This window comes from Paramormyrops kingsleyae, chromosome 16 (assembly GCF_048594095.1).
Source record: "Paramormyrops kingsleyae isolate MSU_618 chromosome 16, PKINGS_0.4, whole genome shotgun sequence".
NCBI classification, from domain to species: Eukaryota; Metazoa; Chordata; class Actinopteri; order Osteoglossiformes; family Mormyridae; genus Paramormyrops; species Paramormyrops kingsleyae.
In genome coordinates, this window is record NC_132812.1 from 12107661 (window position 1) to 12131953 (window position 24293).

The following is a 24293-nucleotide window of genomic DNA, read 5'->3' on the forward strand; positions in this document are numbered from 1 at the left end:
TCCCTATGGCCGCAGAGGCGCTCCCACAAAGCCCGCAGGGGGTCGACATGTTTCCAGATTTAGAGGGGGGTCACCCGCCCACTTCCTCTCCGAGGAGTGTAGCTCATGATGGGGGTGAAGTTTTGGACGACTTACCTGGTTTTTACCCAGAGGAATCCCCCCCCCCCCATTTCTCCACAAGGGTTTCCCGGAATAAAAACAAAGGTGGTTTTAAACTAAATGAGAGGCGGGGCCCTCTAAGCGGGGCTCCGGGCTCCAGACTCCCCTGGGTGTTGCACCTTGAACACTAAAAATTTCCTGATTAAGTAGAACCGATCAGGGAGGAACGCGGGAGGTAATAACCTTGCTGTCATCTCCCGACATCTCATGTGGTTTAAACACAAATACTTCAGGGCCTGCCTTTTATGCAGCTTCCAAAGGGAAAGAACTGTTTGCATAAAAGTGAAAAAATAACATGTAATGCATCTGCTGGGACAGGAAACTTTCCCCTGTTCCAGCTGGAATCGACCTGGGTGCAGCATTAAGGGATCTGGGAGGAGAGTCACTGGACCCAGGAAGCACCGAACCGGGCCCCGCAAACCGGGCCCCGCAAACCAGGCCCTGATCAGATACAGTGTCAAGGAGGGCCGACCTATCAGCCCGTCTGACCTCCCCAGTAAAACGTGTCAGAATCATAACCGAACGACCCCCCAAGTGGGACGGCAGGGGGAAAACACTCTACTCTGAAAAACATCCACGATGCTGCCTGCTGACGTCTCTGTGGCAGGGGGCCCTGGGGGGGGGAGCGAGAGCTGAGTCCTCTAAAAACTTAACTGCCCTTTTAAACCGTTTGAACTGGAACTGCGATCCAGAACATTCCGGGTAGCTAGCCAAAAAAAATTCCTCACACGTGGGTCTTCCTGACGTCAAGGAGGAAAGCAGGGAAGGTACAGCCCCCACACCCCCCCCCCCTTCCCAGCTCGCAAAGCGATGAGAGATTGCGAAATGACGGAGAGGAGCAGGACAAACTTTTCAAAGCACTAATGATGATGGCCTCGTCCAGCAGGCACAGGGCTGCATGGACCGGCCAGCCAACATGGGACTGGAATAAAATAATTACTGTCCTGCCATGACAGGCCTGCTGACGAGGGGATTAGTGGAGTGTCCATTCCTCGGTGGAGAAGAGGTTTTAATTACGAGTCAGACTCCCGCCTGGCTGGTAATGTCGGCTAAGCAACACTTAAAACTACCCTGCTCTGTGTGCTCCAGCTCTCAGGAGTCAGGGGGTACTGCTGGGGTACTTGTAGAAAATTATACTGAAACAGTTTTTGGGGCAGAAATTACAAAGAAAGAAAAAATAACTCAGATATTCATAAAGGTGCAGGTGAGGAGCATCTTTCTGGGACAGAGATGTTGGCAAGAAAAATATTTTTAAAAAATACCCCATTGTGCCAGGACAGTTTGGGGACACAGTGGGACAAGTTCTCTACGGCCATGGTAACGCAGACCGGGGGGGCATGACCTTACTTACGGGACGCTCCTCAGTGGAGCAGGATCAGGGACGGTATGCCTGTGTTTGGAAGGTCGCTGGTTCAAAATCCCTGGGTTGGCAAAGCGATTTCATCATTGGGGCCCTGAGTGAGGCCCTTAACCCCCTAAAATGATCTGACCCTGCTTTCTCAAAAAATGTACGTTGTTTTGGATAAAAGCATGAACAAAACATGCAAAAAAACTGACGTCTCAAGATTCAAATGCATTTCATTCTTATGAGTTTCCTTCCCTCTTCCTGTTCAGGAGCTGACAGAAGAGGCTTTTTAAATGTTACATCCACTACGGGCTGAAGGAGAAGCCCCCTCGCCCCCCCCCCAACTATGAGGCAATCAGCCTCTCCTCACGAATACCAAACCCAATTAACTGACAGCAAATGCGCCGCGTGAGACACCGTGCCGGTCAGGCTCATCACCGTGGTTACGTTAACCAAAATCCTCCCTATGGGTCTTGGGGTGGGGGGGGGGGATAATATGAGTCAGTCGTTTATACCCAGCTGGTCCTGGACCAGGGCAACCGGTGCCGAGCATGGCTTCTGCAAAAACAGTGCCAAACAACAAAGCAGGATATCCCCGATTGGGCTGAAATGACTCAACCATTTACAGCTCACGTTCGCCTCCCACCTAGAGGGAAAGGGGGGAAAATGGCCTCTGGGCTCACTGAACAGCTGCTGGCAAACAGGGGATGTTTATCGTAAAGCTTTGGGTGATGTGGCAATTTATAGGCGAGCGGCACATGGAGGAACCAGAGACAACTGCTCCATCAGCGCGGGCGGCCAAACAATCGGCGTCTGTCCGGGGCTCGCGCGTGTAGGAGGCCCGCGTCGCCTGGAATAGCCGCAGGCGGAAGCAAGCTCCGGGGCCGGAGTGGACCAACTTGCTCATCCAGACACACAGAGCCAGGGGGCGCTGTTGAGCCAAGCGGGCACTCTCGTTGGGCTCCTGGTGAGTGCCATGGCCCGATCACTGCCACGTTCGGTTAAATGACAACACGTAGGGCTTAATCATGGTACAAGCGGGGGCCGCAGAGGGAAGGTGTGGTGGGGGGTGCTGGAAAATGATAAACCAGACTTAAGGTCCATTTTCACCTGAAATCTGAAATCTCTCGCAGAGAGTTTCTGTTCCCGTCAAAAATAAAGGTCGTGATTTTCTTCAAGCGTGAAAGATAACCTCTTCCCTCTGTGCATGTGAGATCCCGAAAAAGTTCCCCCCCCCCCCCCACCTCGAATTCGCTCAGCCCTGACGCACCAGCACGTTGTTCACATTCGCAGCTGTACGTCACGTTCCCGGATAGGCCGCCCGCCCCCCCCCCTCTCTCGTCACCGCTCACGGGCAGCTGGCGGCGACGGCAGAGCCGCCAAATCGAAGTCGTGGGAGGGTGATGGACCCGTGCAGATGGCCGCTGGCTGGGTGCCGTCGAACCCGGCGGCTGAAGCTGAGCACGGACACAGCATTTACACGCACACGCGTGTGCGCCACGCTGCAGAATTAGCCACTTTAACACGCTTTCCAGTCCAGGAACTTATCGACATGAGGTGTAAAAACGCATATAGATTCACGTGCAGAAACACACGCGCACAGGCACACACAGAATGCAGGGAGAGACTAAGAGAGCCCTGGTAACAGCTAAATGTGGTCCCTGATCTCAGGGGCCCAGAAAACAGCATAGGCACAGGGGCCCTCAAAAGAAGCCTTTGTACAGCAGTATTTTTAGCACTGCGGACTCAGGACAGCAGGCGAGAAGTGTGAGCCCAGCCTAAGCGGGCGTGCGCACATGTGTTTGGCATGAGTGCATGCGCAGAGAAGAACAGGACCGCAGATGTATGGGACAAACGAAAGGGCCCGTGCTGATTTAAAGTGACAGACATTGGAACCGGGATGGGGGAGTGAGGGGGGTGTTAAACAGTCCTGCAGGAAATACAGGCGCGTATTCTTGGAATGCAGTCTCTAGAAAATGGGGGGGGGGGGGGGCACCATTTGCTCAATCACTGTCCATCTTTAAACAAACTGATTGCCGCGGGAACACAACGTAACCCACATTCTGCATGTCGCACCTCCTTCCATAACTACATACTAGCGCCACCACAAAGATCGGGTTTCCAGCGTGTCTCAGAACGTGACATTAAAGGCCACACGCACCGGCGTTAACAGGGGCAGCTGCTGGGACAAGCTAACAGAACAGCGCAATTATTATTAGGCTTGAAGCTCTATTTTGAGATAAAATTCCACTTCCCAAGGGGCCCCATGAGCAGTGTCCTTCCAGGGTTCAGCGTTATTGGGTATCCAACAGTCATGCTGGTCTCCCTGAACTCTCTGGGGTAACCATGGAGAAAATTGTGAACGACCTTCCTGCAGAAACGCCACGAGAGACAATGGCCGACAGCAGCGAACTGGCACGGCGAGTAACCCTGCGAGAGTGTTGACAAGGAACGTCAAGGAGGCCGTTAGACACCAAGGCCCCGAAGGGTTTCTGAGAGGACAGACCGGTGTGCTTAGACGAAACCAAAGGACGCATCCCTCCATATCGAGAGAAGACATCAACCTGCCAGGCATCATTGAGGATCGGCGGCTCGCTTGCTGGTAATGAGACACGTAGAGTGTCGTACAATAACAGTCTAATCTCGGCAACCCTACAGGATGGTGAGTTTAACAGAGGACAGAGGGCCCTGACCTGAGCGTGACCTCATCACCGTGTTTTCAGCAGGGACAAGTGCCAGAATATCTCAAAGCCCATTGGATTTGTCACCTTAAATCACAGATCTTCACTAAGCACCACAAAAAAACACACACACTTTAACATGACAAGAAAGACTGATTTCCAATAACAGGTATGTCCATGAGTCCCTGTTCTCCAGAACATAAAACCACTGACATGTTCTGCTGTGCTCCACAGGACCACAATAGCTTAGTCTCTTCAATCTGCGTCTGTCTCGCGCACACAGACACACACACACCCTTCCAATTAACGCCCTGGCCAGACCTACTAGCGGTGAGGGGGACCCTTTTACAGGGAACGGGACATGGGTGGAGCCTCCTGCAGGGGAGTTCTCAGGTGAGGGCTCCCCTGAGCACGCAAGAGCTAATTTTACTCCTCCGTGTTGAGACATGCAGCTCCCATCATGCAGAGTGTTACTACGACTTCGGCGAGGTTGCCCGCGGCAATGTTCCGTCCTGATCTTACTGACGTTTTCATGCCTGACACAGAACGGCGCCCCCATCTGACAACACTGCGACGTTCACTGTTCGCCACGTTCACCTTTCCCCATGCCCGAGTGGCTTTTAAAAGCCGTAGTTTCCATTAAGTTGTGGTCTCCTGCTCTCCTCAAATAGGGAAACGAAAACAAACATTACACCGTACAATTATACCCTAAAAAAACGGCCCCGCCTCTCGCAGCACAAGCCGGGCCAGACGTCAGGGACCGTGCCTATGGAGACGACTTGCCGAATTCACAAGCACAGGACTGTCCCTGGTATTTGCTTTCACTCAGATTTTCAGCTTCCACGGCAAACCACAGGATCAGCCAAGACCCGCTCACACAGCTACGCAGCCAGGCTTGGATGAATTTATCAACAAATAAGTGGCCCCATTACCATCCTGATGACGTCTACAAGGAGATGTCAGAAGATGGCCTGTTACAGCAAAGCCAAGCTTCCAAAACGCTTTCCTGTTCGGTCGCCCCGATAAGGGAAAGGTCATTTGGACATCAGGAGGCACAGAGCGGAGATGAATGTGGTCAAAGCTGGACAGAGCTGAAGCTGCACAGGAAACACACACCTGGGAGCAAGAAACAAGGGGACGACTAAATCCAGCAATCAAGTCAGGAGCCAAATCCCACCATAATTAAATGCCGACCCTCTTTGGAAGGACAGAAAAATAACCACTCAGAGCCACAAAGGAAACGCAATAATAATAAAAAAACAACTTAACAAAACAGTAAACACAGAAACCTCCAATGACTTCACCCCAACCTTGTTCTTCACCCAAACATTCCAGGGAACATCTCCACTGCCTTCAAAAATGAAAAGCAGAACCCTTCTCTCCCCCCGACCAAGAATATGTGACTCGAAAACGACACAGAGAGGGGTGCGCAGAAAGATAACGATTTCAAAGGTTAAATGAGCGTAATCATCACCTGTCGGGTCTAATTGGATTTGTTTTCACATTTGGCGTGAACTACATTAACTTCACTCCGGGTACCGGGACCCACTGTTCCATTAGTCAGATTGAACGCCGCTAATGACTACTTTGCGCTCAGCTGTCCGAGCGCATGGCAGCCTCGCTGCGTGGGGGCAGGCACACGCTGACTCAAAGCGAAGCACGCCACAACTCAGGGATGAGAAGAGAAAGCAGGATGTTGTGCCACATCCCGCCATTAGGCTGGGGGGGGACGGCGACCTGATTTTTGACAGAAACTCAGATCCACAGCACTGCTGGCCCCTGTACATCAGCACCTTATGGCTCGGCGGCTCCAGGAAAACACAGAACATTGAGCTGACTGGGATGGGCGTGCGTTGCAGGAGAGGGGTTGAGAGCAGGTCTGTCCAGAAAAAGACCCTTGAAAACTTGAAAGACCCTTGGAATTTGAAAGACAATATAGACACCATACGGTACACAGCTGTCCTGAGCTGGTGGGGAATTGTTGCTGGCCAGGAAGGAAGGGGACCGAGATACCCCCCCACAGCCCCACACACGTGGATGCACTGGAGGTTCAGCTTACAGACGCTCGCCACCACGATATCTGAAAGTGATACGATACACAGATGTAGGTCAACGTCTCCAGTCACAGGGCTGGTTTTTATCTTGAAAGCTTTACTGCCAGGGCGGTAAAGACAGTTTCAAAACAAAGGAAACGGTGAGCGGCGTGAGTCAGACGGAAAGCGAGGCGAGATCGTGAGGGGAAATCTAAAAAGATAATGCAAACACAACACGCCCCCGTTACACAAATGACAGCGTAACATCACAGGCCACGTGCGGCACGCTCTCCGGCAGTCGGGCACATATGCAAAGCAGCTGGGATAGTGGCGACACGTGTACGTGGACGGGGATGCGTCCCATGAGCATGGAGGATGTGGGGATGCAACGCTCGAGCCCTTCAGAGCGGGCAGCGGTTGGACTGGCCGCTAAGCCCAGCCCATGCTGCCTGCCACTCCTCCGGATGCTCGATCAACAGCAGGACACAGAACTCTGCAGAAAGGCCATTTCCCGTCTTATTTTTTAATCTCCCTGTCAATCAGTGGCCCAGTGACACAGGTTAAATTATTGGTTTGCCGCTGAAAGTCTATCATGTCACAAGATTGCCTTGTTGAAGTAGGTGCATGGCCTGAAAAAAACACCTGTTTAGGCCACGAAAACATCTGCAGAGTTAGAAGCAAATTAAAAACAAAAGGAATGTTACTGGAACATCTGGAAAGGTGGCTGGCACTTGTATTTCATAGAGCAGGGCAATCACATTGCCAGGGAGAAACAATGTATAGAAACAGGGACAGACCAGTATAAAGCTAAGACAGTGCCACAGGCAGACCAGGTGATGTGACGCCAGGTAAATGGAGGGCAGATCAACACCATCTTACCTTTCCCCACAGTTCTGGCATAGTGGGCTAACTGGAGATGGTTGTCTGGGTGGACACTTCCATGCATACGTTTGGCAAATGTGAGACCTGAAACACCTGGATGGGACTGTTAAAGGAATGGCCAGGAATCTGTAACAAGATGGAAGGGGCCAACACAGGGGCAACACTCATCGCTGCCTATATAAGGGGCTCGATACGTCAGGACAGCTGTACCGGCAACCCACTCGAGAGAAGTATGCGATTGAGAAAGGGCCGATCTTATCATCGGAGCAGGACCAAGAGATCTGTCAGGGGATGGACTGCAGCAGCTGCAGAGGGCTGAATAATCTGTGCATGAGCACCTCAAGGACCGTAGCCCAACCCCTCCCCTCCAACCGGCCCAAGTTCCTCTTCCCAGATGGATGGGCACCTCTGTCCACGCTCTTCCTGGCTCAGCCACTACAGGCAGAATCATGCTGCCTCAACAGGCCTCACACCCAACTGGTATAGAAAGAGACCCATCCAGAGAGTTCTGGAAAAGCTTGGGGGATAACTTTCACATTGTACATGGACCCATCCCATTGACTGCAGTCCCTGCCACTGCAACTGCACAACGTCCACAGCTGAAGCTAGCGTCCATCTCCGCTCTAAACACCACCTGACCACATTATTCTTCCATGAAAACTAGTGATCTTGACTTAGCTCCTTTTGGATCTCTTATTTAGGCTGGAATCCCCCAGCAAAACCAGGGCTGGCCAACGGTTCTTAGGTTTCTGATCATCCTCAAATTAGTCGCTGGAAAAGGTAATGGCAGCCCAGCGTAGAGCCAGACCTCCAAGCAGAGCTGTACAAGTGTTTTTCTTGGGTGGGGAACCCAAGTCGTTCCTCTTCTGGAGTCACCCCAGGGTGTCAACTTTTGACCTCACTTGAACCCCATTCCGGGACTATCCTGGATGACCCCCGGCAGTGATGTAACTAATCAGTTCGTGCCGCGGCATTTTGTTCCTCCACCATGAAAACATTACTCTGGAACCCCTTCACATATCCCCCCCCCCCTCTGCTTAATGGCATTGACACCTCCAATCTCTGCACCTAAAGACGGTGAGTCGGCCAAACATGCGGTATACATCTGCCTGCATCTCCCTAAGTGATGGGCGAAACATTCAGACAAACCCAGCACTAAAGCAGTTGCTTGCGGGAGGAAGGCCCCCTGAGTGCAAAGCCTCATCTCGGGCTTAACCAGGGCCATCTGCCCAGTTACAGCACTCCCCGAGGAGAAGGCGGCCTCTCACTTCCAGGAATCCAGAAGAGCTCAGGGTCTCCACGAGGATGCACAAGCCAACAGCATATTTGGACTGTTATCCGACAACCCCTGACTGTCCCCCATTAAGGAGTCAACACGTCGTTCCATCCTTTTACGTTATGGCAATGAAGCTACGAATAGACTGACTGTCTCGGAAGCATGACACCTAAAATTTAGCAGTGAGCGCAAGTGACACCTGCTTTCTGGGTTCCAGGGCCACATCCTCCATGGAGGACCCCCTGCCCAACATAGCCAGGAATAGGGGCATCAAGATGCTTTCGAAATCATAATGGGCGTTTGTCTCTCTCCACCCTCCAACCAACTAACCAACCAAAACTAATATTTACCAATATTAACAACTGTAGAGCCCGTCTAAAGGCGTGAAGGATTGATAACTGGATTTCAAATGCAGCGTGTCACATGAGGACCGCACTGCGGATAAATGTCACGTGTGTAAGCATTTTTGGACGGACAGGGGACCAACACAGTGCAGCCGGTCAAGGTTCTCATGCAAAATTACACATCCGACAGTTGAGGGCGGGACCCAAGTCCAGGAAGTGGCATCGGGGGGGGGGGGGGGGGGGGGTCGCGGGGTGTATATGACCTGTGACATGTGACTTAAGAGATATGGCATCTGGATGAATTGCAGAAACCAGCACCTAATTCCCAGTCGTGTCGCAGCTGAAAACTAGTCAGCCTTGGTTGAACCAGGAAAAAATACAGTAGTGAAAAATATTTATTATGATCATCTATTTTTGTTTTAGTTGAGAGTGTTAAGCAAAACAACTGTACAAAGAGGCTTTCCAATCATCTAGTTCGGACCCGCTTAACACCTGCAGAAACACCCCTCTTTCTGTTCACTGGAATTTTCCAGACTGACAGACGGTTCATTATGGCAAAACACTGGGAGAAAGGGCTCATTTTATGGTCTTAAACTTTATATAACTGCTGTTTCTTTAGGGCTGTTCAAAGCCTGTCAGGAATTCAGAAATATATATCATCAATTGATTTTCAATGGTCTTGCACTGTTTGTTTTTAACGTGTTAGAAAGCAAACATTCCATTTCTTTCTTCTGTGAACAAAACGTGTGCATCACTCTTCCTGAACTGTGTCATCATAGCTTCACTAAACTGTACTGGTGCTGTACTTCCTTAGGGTTCATTACATAATCAGATCATCTAAAATGAAAGTATACGACCATTCACTGTTTCATACACTGAGGGTCACACTTAACAAGAAAAGCTTTAACAGAAGCCTCTTGACAGAGCGCTTCAGAGCTCCTTGAGACCCAGAGGTGGTACCTACAGCCAGACCTGAGGTTTGAGAGTCACACGCAACTCCTACAGCCAACCAGGACCCTCTTAATCACTAGAGCAGGGGTTCTCCTGTTCCATGGAGGGCCGCTGTGGGTGCAGGTTTTTGGGATGGCCTCTCCATCAGCTAATAACAGCAGCTCCCCAGGACTGGAGTTGAGAACCACTGTTTTACTACTGCCTGATGGAGTGGTCACCCCAAAAACCAGCACCCACAGTGGCCCCCCCATGGACTCATACAGCGGCTCATACAGCCAACCTGGAGCCTCTTAGCAATGAGGGGCAGCTCCAACAACCAACCATGAGCCTGCTGACTATTAGGGGTGGCTGCCACAGCCAATGCAGTGCCTCTGGACTCCTGTAGACAGTCAAACCTGAGCTTTCTGAGACTTACAGGCGGTTCCTACAACCAGCCGATTCAGCTCTCCTGATTAATGGTGGTGTCCGCTCTGGAGAGCCGCTCTGAATAACAACCTCACCATAGACGCAAACACGCTCGCTGCACTATTTAAATTCTCTCCTCTAACGCATCCTTTAAATTCTGCTCATTGTAGCAGAGTAAAAATAGCGGTGTTGGCCGCCCAGTGCCCGGCCCTGCTTCCCCTGAAGGCGATTAGTCACTCGGGAAGACTCGGGCCCCCCCTTTCAGCAAGACGCGAGGCTCACAATACAGGAAAGTTGACATGAATTATTCAGGACCATCTGCCACCAAATTAGCGTCGGAATCCGGCGACTGTGATAACCTCGATAACAAGCCCCCGGCTGCAGCCGCAGCTCTCCTTGCACCCCCCGTCCCCCGGCCGCTCATGTCCTGCGTCTCTGACGCCACACGCATGCTTTGCCACTTCCCCGAAGCGCACTGGCCCGGACTTTCTTGATTTATCTCCACCGATCTTATACACAGGTATACAAATTAGTAAAATGGGTGCAGCTTCCTGCGCCTGAGCGTGTTGTATTAAGACAGTCTGGAGAGCCTCAAACATAACCCCTTAGTCACGAAGTGGATCAGACCCATCAGCTGTGCGCAGAGCCCCCCGCCATCTGCATGCACGGACCATTCTGACGTAATGCTACAATGTCCTACCAGCAGGAGGCCCTGTAGGTACCAGAAAGAAACAGTTGCTGGGTATCTTCCTTCACAGAGGGTGGGGGGGGGGGCTCAAGGCGGCCACTGCAGCATCCTCAAGAAACATGCAGGGCTACACAAAGAGCCCCCTCCCCGCAACATGTATCCCTTTCATGTACCGCAACCAGTACTGTGTATGACATGCGTCTACCACACCAGGGCCCCCTACAGACGGCCGGGAGGCTCACTCCAGCCAAGGTTACTTGCTCATTGGCTGCCAGCCTTTGGGGGCCATGCTCATTGGCTGCCCCCTCCGCATGACTGCTCTCTCCACCTACTCATTGGCCGTTTGTGAGATTGTGAGATTCTGACTTAATGCTCCTACAGACACTACAGACAGATCACAGATGTATCAGAATATTTTAAAAAAAATTCGGAAAAGATATTCCTTCAATTTTAACCTCATACCTTAAAAAAACGAAAAATAAACACCGCAGAAAACCTCAAAAATTATAAAATGTGAAATGCATCTTCGGTAAACATGCACTTACTTAACTGAGGAGGATGCTCCATTTAGTGCATTTCCTTCTGGTTTATTCCACTTTCCCTTACAAGTAGATCGAGAAACTGGGGGGTGGGGGGGGTGATCTAGCGGGTGCCAAAAGACCCAGAATCCTAGTGGGCCCACGGCAGCTGTGGCTACCAACGGGACGCTGCCGTGCCAGACTGGCCACCACGCGGCCCACTAACGCATTCAGGCCGGGTGCCCAGGCTGCTGGCACCCCCCTGCCAAAATGCCCTCCCCCCCCTTCCATGGCAAAAATGTGCACCACACACCCCAAAACGTGCAGGACCATACTGTTGGGGGATCTCTTGCTTCCAAAATAATTTCATGGGGGTGTTAGCGCCATTGAAGCAGCATTTGAAAGATTTTCCTTTTTACAGGCACTGTATGCGATCGAGGACCAAGAGGGGCAGGGGCTGCGCGTGGAATGATACTCAGAGTGTTGAAAGTGCATCTTTGTGGAGATCCTCTACACACACACCGAGGAGACTCCCTGATCTGCACTGTCTGCAGCTTCCAGGACCTTAAACCACCAACAAGCCTTATAGCACCTTACGGCAACGTGCTGTAACTTTCAGCAAGTACATTTTTAATTTAGTTCCTTATTTTACCGGTAATGATGGCTGTTTTTGTTTTCATTTCCTTTGAGGAGATAGGAGAGCATCTCCCACTCTGGCCCAGCAAAGCTGCAGCGTTGACACAATCTGTCACATTCTGGAATTCTCTCTCGATTTTTTATTTTTTTTTTAAACCGGGAACAGAAAAAGTCGCTTGTGGTTGCATCGCAATTCTGAACATCCCTGGTGGAGGTCGTCTGCAATGCGCAAAGGGCCCCGTTCCCCACGGCACGGGGACTGTAATGTGCCGCCACATCGAGCGTGGTGAGGCTGCCCGCTGAACGTGAGAGTGAGAGAGGCCAGGGTCGCCCCCTTCTGGCTGAGGCTCTCTGGCGGGTTGACGGGTAGCTGGCTATATAATTACAAAGCGCCGGACGCGACGGCGTGGACCGTCTTCCGTCGCCATAGGCTACAAGGTAATTATTACACCGTTTGTCACAAAACGTACTGATGTGACAAAATCCCACCCCCCGGGCTGGTCTACGCTGTCATCGACTCAAAGGGGTCAGGAATGGGGTTCCGCTTCAGACAGCTGCGTGCCAGCAAGACGTGTAGCGACCGCCCACAGGGACCGTGACTCGCCACCAGCTAAACAGCAACACAAATCAGCATGTACTGTCAAGCCGGGTCAGCAGCACTAAAATCTCTGGGGGGGGTTAGGCAGCTGGATCGTAGCACACCCACCCCCTGGCAAACATCAGAGGGCCTGCCAGCCCGGGCTGGTACCATAGGCAAAAAGGAAAGTCAAGGGTGCCAAGAGGGGGGCGCCGAACACAAAAGGTTCCGGAGCCAAGCGGAAGGCCACACGCGGGGACCCGGATGCCGCGGCCTGTAGTGCGGACCACAGGGAGAAGCCGTGAAGACGAAAAACACCCACAGCGTCATCCGGAACTTTCCGCACAGCCTGAATGCATCCAAAAAGCCCATCACGCCTCATCTCCAGCCCGGCAGATCAGATAAAATTCATGTGCAAATGTAGTTTCTCTTCATTCAGAAAGAAGATAACGGCCCGTGAAGAAGGTGCGGGCGCAGAAACGACGCAGAGGCGACGAAGCAGCGCTGGAGGCAGCAGCCGAATCCGTGTGGGAACAGGGGGAACCGGGATCTGGCACCGCAAAGCCAACGATAAAGTCATGTTTTTTATTTATACGTCCCCGCTGCACTCTAACCCTGGGAGGATGCAGATTCACCGCTCCAGACAGACACGCTGGGCCGCACGGCACGTCTGTGCCAGAGCCCACGAGTGGTTAAAAGCGAGAGCCGCAGTTCCCCCCCGCCCCCGGCCCTTAATGGAGCGTGCCGAGGCGAAGGGCTGCACTAGGCTCTGATTGGACGTGGGCTGCACTAGGGTGCGCCGCTCCCTTAAAAATGTGAAAATATCGAAATTCTGTGAAACAGATAATCATCTGCCCCAAGCGAGCGTGCTCTTCAGCCTTATTGAGGGGGGGGGGGGGGGGGGGACGATCGCATAACAGTGACAAGGAGGCAGCCAGGAAGGGCTCACTCTTCTAGGAAAGACTGAGAGACATTTTCTTTTTCGTCTGTCTCCCCACTCCCCCTGACGAGAGCAAGGTGAAAAACATGCTCATCATGGAGCCACAGCGGGCCTCTAATCAACAGAGAGGGCAGAGAACACTGAAGAAATGCAAGCAGCCCATGTCACGTGAGGAATTGTGGGTAAAAAGCTTTTGATTGGCCATGATTGGGTAAGAATGTGATCCTGCTCCCCGACTGGCCGATTTGTCGACCATCGGTCCAGAGAGTGGAGGGGGGTGGTGACCACACAAACACGAACCTCAGGGCTAGCCCTCATCAAAACAGTGGATATCATGCGTTAGCGCTTGAGGGCTCCTGAATCACTGGGGGGGGGGAGCAGCGTCAAAACCCACCTGATGGCCAAATAAGTGCTCTCAATACTGTCAGGATGAAGGCAAGGAGGAACGACAGGCTGACACCTACCTGGAACTGAAGGCCCCATCATGGCAGATAGCATAGCGGGTAAGAACAAGGACCCCCACACTCCGAACATCACCGGGTCCATGACAGTCTCCTACCGTCGCACCCTGTGCCAGACGGGTCACATGCCCAGCTGCCATCCAGCTGCTCAGATGGTAACAATTACTATCTACGCAACTGCTAGATGGAAAAACAACTGGAACTGTCAAGCTGTAATCTACAGTTATATACCAGGGAAGGGGGCCTGTAGGTCAGCGTGAGCCCCCCCAGCAGGGGAACGGGCCACAGGTTAGCCGCAGAGACAGGGCAGTACGCATTTGGCTGAGATCTGCAGAACATCTTGCTTTCCATTGAGGAATATGTTTGTGCCGGTGGACCAGCCTGGTCATCTTTGGGAGAATGTGGCCGGTTCAGGAAGCAGATACCAAACACGGTGGCGGTGTGACGGAGCGTTCTACATCTTCCGGAAGAAGCTGTGGATTGAGGCTAACGTGACCGGGCATTGAGACAAACACAGAGACCTCCCATTCGGAGAGGCAGGTGTTTGCGTCCCAAGGCCTCCACGGACAGCGCCATCTGCAGGCGGGGAGCAGGCCCTCATTTACGCTACTGCCATGGCAACCCCCTCCCGCATGCTTCCTGAACAGACAAACAAACGAGGGGGAACACGCTGCCACGCACTGACCACTTCCTCCACAAGGGGGAGTGCCGACTAATGGATGACCGGCCTTTCACTTGACTCAAAAGCCAAGCTGGGTTCCTGCAGTTTGGACAAATGAACTACTAAAAACATCGTTAGACACGTCCACCGTCAAGCCTGAGATACTCCTAAACGGAAACTCCATTTCTGAGGTTACGGAACTCACACAGATCCGATGCGGGCGATTTCCCTTGCAGCTTCACACTGAGGCTTTCCATAAGCCAGAGACAATAAGAATGAAAATAAGCAATATCAAAAAATAGCGATATGGAACACGGGACCAGATGAACCCCGGATTAACGTCGAACCCCACGCCTGGATGCAAATCCCGATGATCCGGGGATCTGGAAACCTGGATCGGCGGGGCGAGGCCCTACATACAGCACTCCCCCACCCCCAAAAAGGCCCAAACGTGGCTAGGGCGTACCCAACACCCCTGGCAGGGAGCTCAGGGGGCGGACAGATCAAACGTACCGTGAACACAGTCGCCCGAAAAAGATTATGAATGAACAGGTGGGGGTTTGTACAACGCCGAAGACGGTTCAGAGGAACACTGGGCTGCAGGGTGGTGACTCACCCGGGTGGCAGACGAGCTGTAAAGACGAGTGCGACCTGCGGCGGCGGCGGACGGGACCCGGATTACTCTCTCTGCACCCGAGTACCAGCAGCATAGACCGTAAACACGCCGAGAGCCGGAACGCCGGCTTTTCATCCCGTATTCGCCGGATCATCGATTATTCATACCCCTCTGAGCTGTGCAAGTGGCTGCGGTAAAAATCCATCAAGCAAAAGGCAGGAAAACCCAGGAAAACTGGACGCGATTCCGGGCCTGAGAGCGTCGCTGGTACCAGTGGTGCGACCAGACGGTTTGGCAGACGAGCCGATGGAGCATTTTTACTCCCAAACTGCTCCTGCGGACCAGGATCTGACCGCAAGGCTGATTATCCCGAGATAGGTGCGGGGAGACCATCGGGCCCGGAAGGGATCCGCGTTGGTACAATTCTAGACATGAAATCAGTTCCCATTAACAAATGATGGGAGGGATCTCACCTGGGTGACTGCGGGAACTCATCATCGGCGGGGCGCCCCCGTGTGGGCGGTGACTCCCCTGCAGGTGGAGATGGGTGAGGGGTGGGGATCTTGTGTTTTTGTCACACGAGGTGAGCTGAGGACCTCACCGCTCCTCCGAGGCCAGCGAGCGAGGCACCACCCAGCAGGGGAAGCTTTGAGGCACTCTCCTCTCCTCACAGGCTGAGCTCTGCCTCCTCAGGCTCCGCCCACCAACTTGTCCTGTTGGAAGATTAGTTAGATTATTCGCAGGGGCCGGATTGATACAATGATTTTCAAGATCCCCAAAATTAACAACTCGCCCACACGCACATTAGGGCGAGGGGGTCAGGTCATCGATTGCTCTTTGTTTATTTATCCACCGGAGAATTTAGATTAATATATTTCAAGATTCATATAAAACCCCTGAAATTCCAGGTTGTGTTGCTAGTTACATGTAGGGTTGCAAAGGGCTGGAAAATTTCTGGAAATTTTCCTGAAACTTTCCGTTCCATGGGAAGTTAAGCTGGGGAATTTTGGAAATATTCCACATTAGAAACTTTCCATGGGAATTAACGGGAAAGTATGGGAATTAACAAGAATATTCCTAGAATTTTGCAACCCTAGTTACATGGCTGCATGATCAGACTGTACAGAAGCAAAACAGTCACCCCCTGTCCCATCCCCACTCCAGTCATACATCTGGAGGCCAAGAACTGGCAGTACACCTGGGCTGGGGGGGGACGGTGACACTCACACCAAACTGCAATCTGTCGGGGTGCAGATCGCCAGCAGGTCGCCCTTAAAATCGAGGACAGGAGGACAGCCAGAACCGCAAGGCCGGAAGAGCACCGGCCACCCACGGTGTCGCCCCCCACCCGGATGGCCTGACCGTCACCAGTCTGCGCGCACGGCCCGCTGCAGCGTATGAAGGTAGTACACAGAGCCCACAGACCCCGAGTGATTCTACATAACACACAAACAGCTGTGGGTTTCGGGCTAATCAGAGTGATGCGCGATGACAGGGGTGACGATGCATTAACACGCACCAGCCTAGCGCGTTTACACTGCTGAGATTTTTAATTATTTAGCAGACGCCATAATCCAAAGGGATGTGCAATTTTTTTGGAGAAAGCAATGTCAGGAGGAGATGGGGGTTAAGGACCAAGGGCCCAATGGTGACATCACTCTGCCTACCCTGGGATTTGAACCGGTGACCTTCTGATCACAGGTACAGCATCGTAACTTGCCGAGTCCACAGTGAAATGGCAAACGGGAAGCAAAGGGGGACGATGGGGGGCGTTTGCTAAATGAGATATTACATCACGGCGACGTTAAATCATTTTGCCGCAGTGTTTTCAGACCTACATACAGGTAAACACATTATGTATACAGGTCCCACCATTAGCTGCTACTCAGGTCAATTACAACAGGCCGTGGGTGGGAATAAAGCAGGAATAAAGCTTTCAGGAATATAGGTGAGAAAAAGAGGACAAGAATCAGATCACAGAGCTCAGTTCCATACACTTCAATATATATTATTTATAAAGAGCAATAAAACAATACATCAGCAATAAAACTGCACAGTACAGGGAGGAAATCGTCACAAAAACATGTAACATGTAAACTGCACATATTATGAGCTACCGGCGGGAATCAAACCCACAACCCCAGTAGCTGCAGTGATACCCATCCAGCAGCCCTCCACCATGACCAAAACCACTGTGTTTACATCATGCACCTGACCAGAACATTCTGCGACTGAAACCAGGGACTTTGTGTGAAACAGGGATACGTAACGCAATGCATAAAGGTTATCCTGACACCTCTAGAGCTCCAGCACTCCTCTTCGGGGCTCAGGGCAATTAGGAAAGGCACCCCCTACAGGGCATGCAATTCATTGTCACAGTTCACCAGAGTGACTGCCCCCCCACCAGACAAGCAGCACAAATCCATAGTCAATATGAGATATGGGTGGTGGGGGTGGGGTGGCATAGTTTAATATTACTTCTATAGAAGTATTAGAGAAGATGATTAAGGTCGTGAAAGGAGAATGTGCAGATCAGCGCTGAAGCCTGACCCAGGTTCGAATGCAGCCCACAGATGAAGCGTCAAATGTCCCTCCGCACCAAGTTCATGCCCCCAGCGGCCTCGCATATCAGAGGCATAAACAAAGGCGGCAGGCGAACCTGCTTTCATCACAGCTCATCTGAATGTGAACTCCGCTCCCCCACCCCCCACCCCCATGTCGGAGGGCCGGCTCAAAGGTCCCGCTCTTCACAAACAGGGAATAGGCCCCAGGGCCCAGTGTCCCCGACGCCGGCTGATAGTGCTGGCAGCACCTCAGTGTTACGCCGAGGCACAGAGGACTGCCTCGTGGGCAGAACGTTACCATGAGTCACCCCGTCTTTGATTTAAACGACGCCCCCTCACCTCTGAGGTGTGCTATTCACCAGGTTTCCTGTAACCTCCAGCATGCCACTTCCATTCAGATTTGCATTTGCATTTTTATTTATTTAACACACGCTTTTATCCAAAGCGACGTACATTTCTGAGAAAGCAGGGACACACTGCCCCTGGAGCAAGTGGGGGGGTTAGGGTCTCGCTCAGGGGCCCAATAGTGACATCACTCTTCTGACCCAGGGATTTAAACCAGTGACTTTCTGATACTCGCTTGCTACAATGTGCAGACCCCCAGGGTCACCGAAATGACCTGCTCTAGGGACACAAGGTGACCCATCTCCTGGGACTGGGAGGAGAGACTAACGGCTGGGTTTGGCTGCACCCTTAAGCACAGGTCGGACTCCCAAACCTTTCCCTTGATGTCTCAATGAGGAATTAGCAAAACTCCAGGGCGTTCACTGAAGACTCTGCCCTTCACAAATCACCGTGCCTGCGCCTGAACTGAAAACGCTCTTAGTGGCTCACGCACACGCCCATCCCTCCTAGCAACTATTGTCCCGCCGCACAACAGTGGAGCAAAAACACGCAAATTCACGCCCGATATGTGAGGCAGCACGGAAAGGAAGCGTACTAAAGTAACCTGAAGAGGAGTTCAGGTTCTCTGCCTACAGAGGGCCTGGCGGCGAGATCAGAAACAGGCCTACGTTCACACGTGCTTAAAGGACCCCCGAGCCGCGACAGCATAGTCAAGCAAGAGAAGCAGCACGCGGTCAGAAAGCAGTCAGTAACTACTGTCACTCCATATACTAAATTAATCTTGCAAATACCTTTCTCTCCAGTACAGCACCCATCAGTCAAATCTAATTGGCTGTAAATAATTTATATCAAAGCTTGATTTGCAGCCACATGCACACAAGTGTGTATGTGCATGTGGACGCGGAGCCTCATGAAACCATCCGGGGATCAGCTTGGGTTGAAAACCAAATCCTGACTGGCATTGCGGTCCGGCAAGCCCAGGTATGGAAAATTTCGGCAAACAATGAAGCTAGAGACCGAATATTCAAGAAATATAAATGTAGGGCATATATTTATATTTAGTTCTTCAGCTGAAGATGCAAAGATAGAATACTTTTTTTTTTTTTTTACCAATGTCATAATAATATGACATTTGCAAAATCTTCCAGCCGACTTTTACACAGAAAACGAAACAAAAACAAATGGAGGTTGTGATATGAGAGTCGGACCGCCATGTTTGACATCACACAGAAAAGCCCCAGGGCTGATTTCCCAAAAGTCAGTCACAGTACATACATGCCCTGGGCGGCGGACATCACCGGGGCCTCTCATTGGACGGCTTGAGGCACATGGATGCCGCAAAGCCCGTTTTACGTCACAGTCTAGCAGGCGAGCATCGACAAGTTCTGCCTGAATGTGATAGGCCGGGGAGCTCTGGGTGTGCTGACGCACAGGTGGGCAGGCCTAACAGGTGGGCAGGCCTAACAGGTGGGCAGGCCTCACTTCCTTAAAACACACAAGCTGAAGAGCGATCGTCAAAAAGATCCAGGCATGTGGAGGGAGGCACGGCACCCGCGCCGATACGCCCACGGGCATCCCTGTTCTCGGTTACGCCCCTCGACAGACGCAGCGCTCCGTGAGAAGCATCGTCCTGGGGTGTTCCCTGCCGTGAAGCAGACGGAGCACACCCTCCGAGCACGTTCCCGAAACCCCACCCCTCTGCACCCGTCTCGACATTTCCGTGTCCCCCTGTGATCCACAGTCCCCGGACAGCACACCCAGCACTTCAGGGATGGTCCCCTCACAGTCCAAAAATTACTCGCAAGCGTACATATTTTGTTTGCCAAATATTCCCAAAAGGTCTGGGTTTTGCCAAACGTTTTCGAGGAGGAACACGGCAACGGCAGTTTTGGACGCAGCACCGAATATTTGCGGCTACAGTATCTGTACGTAGAGGCCGACCAAAGTCAAGCTGCTTCATTATTCATTTCATAAAAAAAATTCCCTGTTTGACGCGTGAGTGAATAATCAAGGGCGTTTTCTAATAAGCCGTTTTGGAGTAGGGAAAAAAAAATAGGAGCATAAAACTCGAGGCCGTTAAGAGGAGGCGATCGGCTCCTGCTCCGTACCGCATGCGCTTTCCGAAGCGGCCAGATCCGAAACTTCAAAAGGTCGTTTTCGTCACCGGGGCGAACGTGTAACATGCAAAAGACACTTCCCACTCGCTGTTTTTTTTTTTCCTCGTCTCGCAACAAAAGGCTTTTATTTTCAGGCAAACAGAAAGCAGGAAATGAGCACTTTGCCTTTATGCTGCGCGTGTAAAAACGCTTTGAAAGCGAGAAGAAGGAAAGTTTTTCTCCGCCCCCCCCTGTCCCCCCCAGCAGCAGACTGCTTACTTTCACTGGCCCGGCTGCCCTGGCTTAACACGGCGACACAGGGTGTGCAGGACCCTGTCCCACGACACTAACCCCCCCCCCCCCGTTAACAGGCACGCACCAGCGCAAACAGGCTCACGCATCGTAACAGCAGGACAGGGGATGTGGGCGGGGCCACCAGGAAGTCAGAACGCACGTTGAGTCAAACCATGCCAGGACAGCGGGGATGCCAAAGCAAACTTCACGCCAGAAGATGCAAGATGGCAGCTGGATGCCCTCAGAACAGTGCCACACCTTCCCCCTCTGTGGTAATCAGCCCGCGCACCCTCAAGCAGATTCTTAGACCACAGAGGGGGTAAGCATACACCCACCCACCCCCGTCACTCTCCGGCATCCAGGAGACCAAAAGTAACTGCTGTAACTCAGGACAGGTTTCTGACTTAATGCACACGGAATCGATTAGCGGCTTCCCGCCCGTACCCTTCAGGACTGTTACTCCACAACGTACAAAAGCACAGGAGCCATTTAGCACCATGCTGGAGTATATCTCCTAATTTCACATCAGTAATAGAGCACCAGGCTCCACAAGGCAGTTGTGACCTTCTCCTGCAGAGAGAGGAGCAGAGGGAAGCAGCCTCGTTCAGGTGTGACAGCAACGATCACAGAAATGTTCACATGCCTTGTGGTGTGGATAGAGGTGAGAGCCCCCCCCCCCCCTCCGGATGCCGGGTGACCTTTCAGGCCCAGAGACACACTCAGCCTACCGTGCCAGAGATAACGCCGCCGGGACAGCCAGCATGTGTTTACTACAAACGGCAAGAGCCATCTGACGCATACAGGAAATTCGTCATAGTCTCCTCCTCTGAGTCAACAGAAAGTTCAACCTTTCAGGAAAGTTAATAACAACTTCATACGTTTTCTTGTACAGTACATGCATATAAACACGGAACACACTTTCCCCCCTACTTAAAAAGAAAACTGATTTGTAAAAAAGGTCACTGCCTTAAAGATCAACCATAAGTAATATAAGTAATCTGAACACCACCTAAATATCCTCCTAAGACTACAACATTTACACATAAATATTGAATACTGCCATAAATATGTATATCAATGCAGCAAAATGCTTGGCATCTACAAAAAACGTATATTTGACGATGTTTTTGCGTCGTCAAGCATGCAACTTTAATTGCATAAAAGTAAACAACTACACATAGGAAAAGATCTAATGTGGTCTAGCGTTGGTACTGCAGAAAAGTGTGGGAACCGTGCTGCCGTTCAAATCAGCGGTCATACACTGAGAACTGCCGTGGCCAGGCACCTTGGCTCCCGCACGGCCATCTGGAGGAATGGCTCACTGGCTTATACCTACGTACCATATCTCACTTCCATGCACAGGCATCGCTTCAGCCCGAAATGGGCATCTTTCCCTCGCAGGAGACGGGGTGCAAAGGGGAAGTGATCGCGACGCATCGCGGTAAACTTACCACGGAGTTCCGTGGTAGGCTGTTGAGCCCCCCCAACACCGGCCCCGGCTTCCACAAGTTACAGCGACACGCACCGATCCGCACCGACAAAGGGGGGAAACAAAAAAAAACTTACTGCAGTCTATCGACACGGTACACTTGGAGCTCGGATCTCTACCTTACGTGTCCCGTATCAAGCACCATTTTCCAGAATATTAGAAAAAAAAAACAACCTACCCTCATTCACAAAAAATGTTGACGCACGCAGAAGCCCCGCCCATTTCATATCAATCACACCTTATAGGACACGCACGCTGAAGCCCTGCCCACTTCCGATCAATTACACCTTATAGGACATTCCGGATTTCCCGCCTTTTGATTGTCCACGCCAATTGGCCAAGCAGCACTTCAATCGACTGTAACTTAATAGTTACGTCTTTAATAGCCCACCAGTAGTACAAGAGCCACCCGAATTGGTCTGGGAAAGGGCCAATCGGATAAATGCAAAGCTAGCTAACGCAAGAGCAATACTTATAGGTAAACGCACCTTTCAATCAGAAACCCATTCTACGTGCACATTGGACCGTACCTGCACCAGTAAAATATTGGTGGCTAGATGATATTAGTTGGGAAGGCGAGCTGCGCGACTAGTTCACCATTAAGTGAGATGCAAAACATCACGGGCGCTGCACAGCGAGCAACCCTCGGGCTCACATTGTTTTGATTTTCTTCCCCGATCCTCCCCGGTGAAGGTGGCTGCTCATTTGCGCGGCGCTCCTCAAACGGACGCCGCGCTGCGCGATCGCTCCGCACTTAACACGCACGTTAACCTTACCTGCCCCCGGGGAGGCGGCCACTCCAATCCAGAAAAACGCAATATATTGAATTCCTGCTGGAGACGGCGCCAGCGAGAGAATCACTCACTGACAAATTCCGCCATACTGGATTTTGGCAGAGCGATCACGTGTCGCGCCCCTGCATTTCCCGGGAAAGGCGGCGCTTAGTGCGCGGAAGGGCGTGTCCATGTGCGAGGAATCGCGGGGTTCGGGGCCGAGCTGCCCCCGAAAACACCCCCTACCAGAAAAATTACTTAGTTTTTAGTCTTAAGTGTTTCTTGGAAGTGAGAACTACACGGGAGTTTCTTCACATCCATGCGCGCGTCTTTAAATCTTATAGGTTTATCCTTTAGTAATAATTAAAGACAGAGACGAGCATGTTCAATTGTTCAGCTGACTGTAATTTGAATAATTTATATATCTGTATAAAATGTGTCGTGTGGTTTTTGCCTTTCACGATCATCTAGCAAGTTATTGAAAGTTTTGCACTGTTGTGCAAAGATTTATTGGTTCAACTCTTCAACTACTTTTAATTTGCGGTACTATTTTTGAGTTACTGTATTTATGAGTTTTGTGGCCAAACTAGTTTTCTTTCAGTTGGCGCCGTTCAGACCGTGTCTTCTTCATCCGTAAAATATTTTAGTATCTCGCTTAGATAGCGATGCCGCACGTGCCTTGCTGTCTCTTTTGGCCGTTGTACTAATTACACTAATTACAATTTCACTGACTTGCAGGAAAAGTATTTGCCAAATAAAGAAATGTAAATTGCCATACGTTAAAAATAAGTGTTGCTCAGAAGAGCAGCAGTCTCATGCTGTGGAATGGATCGGTGCAAAAGTATGAAGTATTACATATTGGACGTGTTTACATTACCTGACTCTCCCTTTAACGCCTATGAGTGTTTAAATAGGGCTGATCGGTGGATCAGTTAACTGTTGACAGCTCCAGGGTTCAGGGTTTGATTCCTGCTGTCTGTCATTTGTATTTGATCCTCCTGTGTGTTTGAGTTTCCTCCAGCTGCTCTGGCTTTTCTCCCCAAGAGTTCAACCTTGCGGTTAGGTGAATCGGTGTCATGGAATATCCCATTATATGTGATTGCGGGTGATTGTGTGTGTTTGGCCTGAGAAGGACTGGTATCCTCTCTACTCTGCCTCCTGCCTCGGCATTCCTGGGATAGGTTTATCACTAGCTGGATTCGCAATTATGAGCGGAATGCTATTCTCGTGCTCGCTTATCTTGTACCTTGGTTCTAGTCACAATGTGCTTGCCGTAGCTGGGTTGATGTCACTGAGGTGTTTCCACACTTTGGAGTGTTTCCAGACTTTGCTTTCTCCGCTTTTCTCGCCGGGTCTCACGCCACAGCACCTCCAAGCAAGCCCACCGCCCTCTCTGTTCCCTGTGAGGTAATGCCGATGCTTCTCTGTCTCATGTCAGCTTACATAACACGGTGACACCTAGTGAATCTCGCTGAGATCTCTATCTCAGCATACTGAGAGCCAGCTTCTCCCAGAGGCCTGGAAACTTCCAGGGAGAAACCATGTGGTTTGAGGGGAAG

The 24293-nt window shown here is 51.4% G+C and overlaps 1 protein-coding gene across 4 annotated transcripts in view; it reads right to left on the bottom strand.

Moving 5' to 3' along the window:
* The window catches only part of hdac4 (histone deacetylase 4), a 90618-nt gene extending 67750 nt beyond the window's left edge, over window positions 1–22868 (bottom strand). For 2 of the 4 annotated variants that reach the window (XM_072700919.1, XM_072700915.1), the window contains exons 1-2: window positions 22738–22868; window positions 15647–15886 (exon numbers count right to left, since the gene is read on the bottom strand). In XM_072700919.1, the coding sequence (XP_072557020.1) occupies window positions 15647–15671 (25 nt within the window). In that variant the 5' untranslated portion in view covers window positions 15672–15886; window positions 22738–22868. Of the gene's footprint in view, window positions 1–15646; window positions 15887–21923; window positions 22137–22737 lie in introns of those variants that run through there. The other 2 variants (XM_072700916.1, XM_072700917.1) reach the window with 2 other exon arrangements.
* Window positions 22869–24293: the final 1425 nt, after the last annotated feature.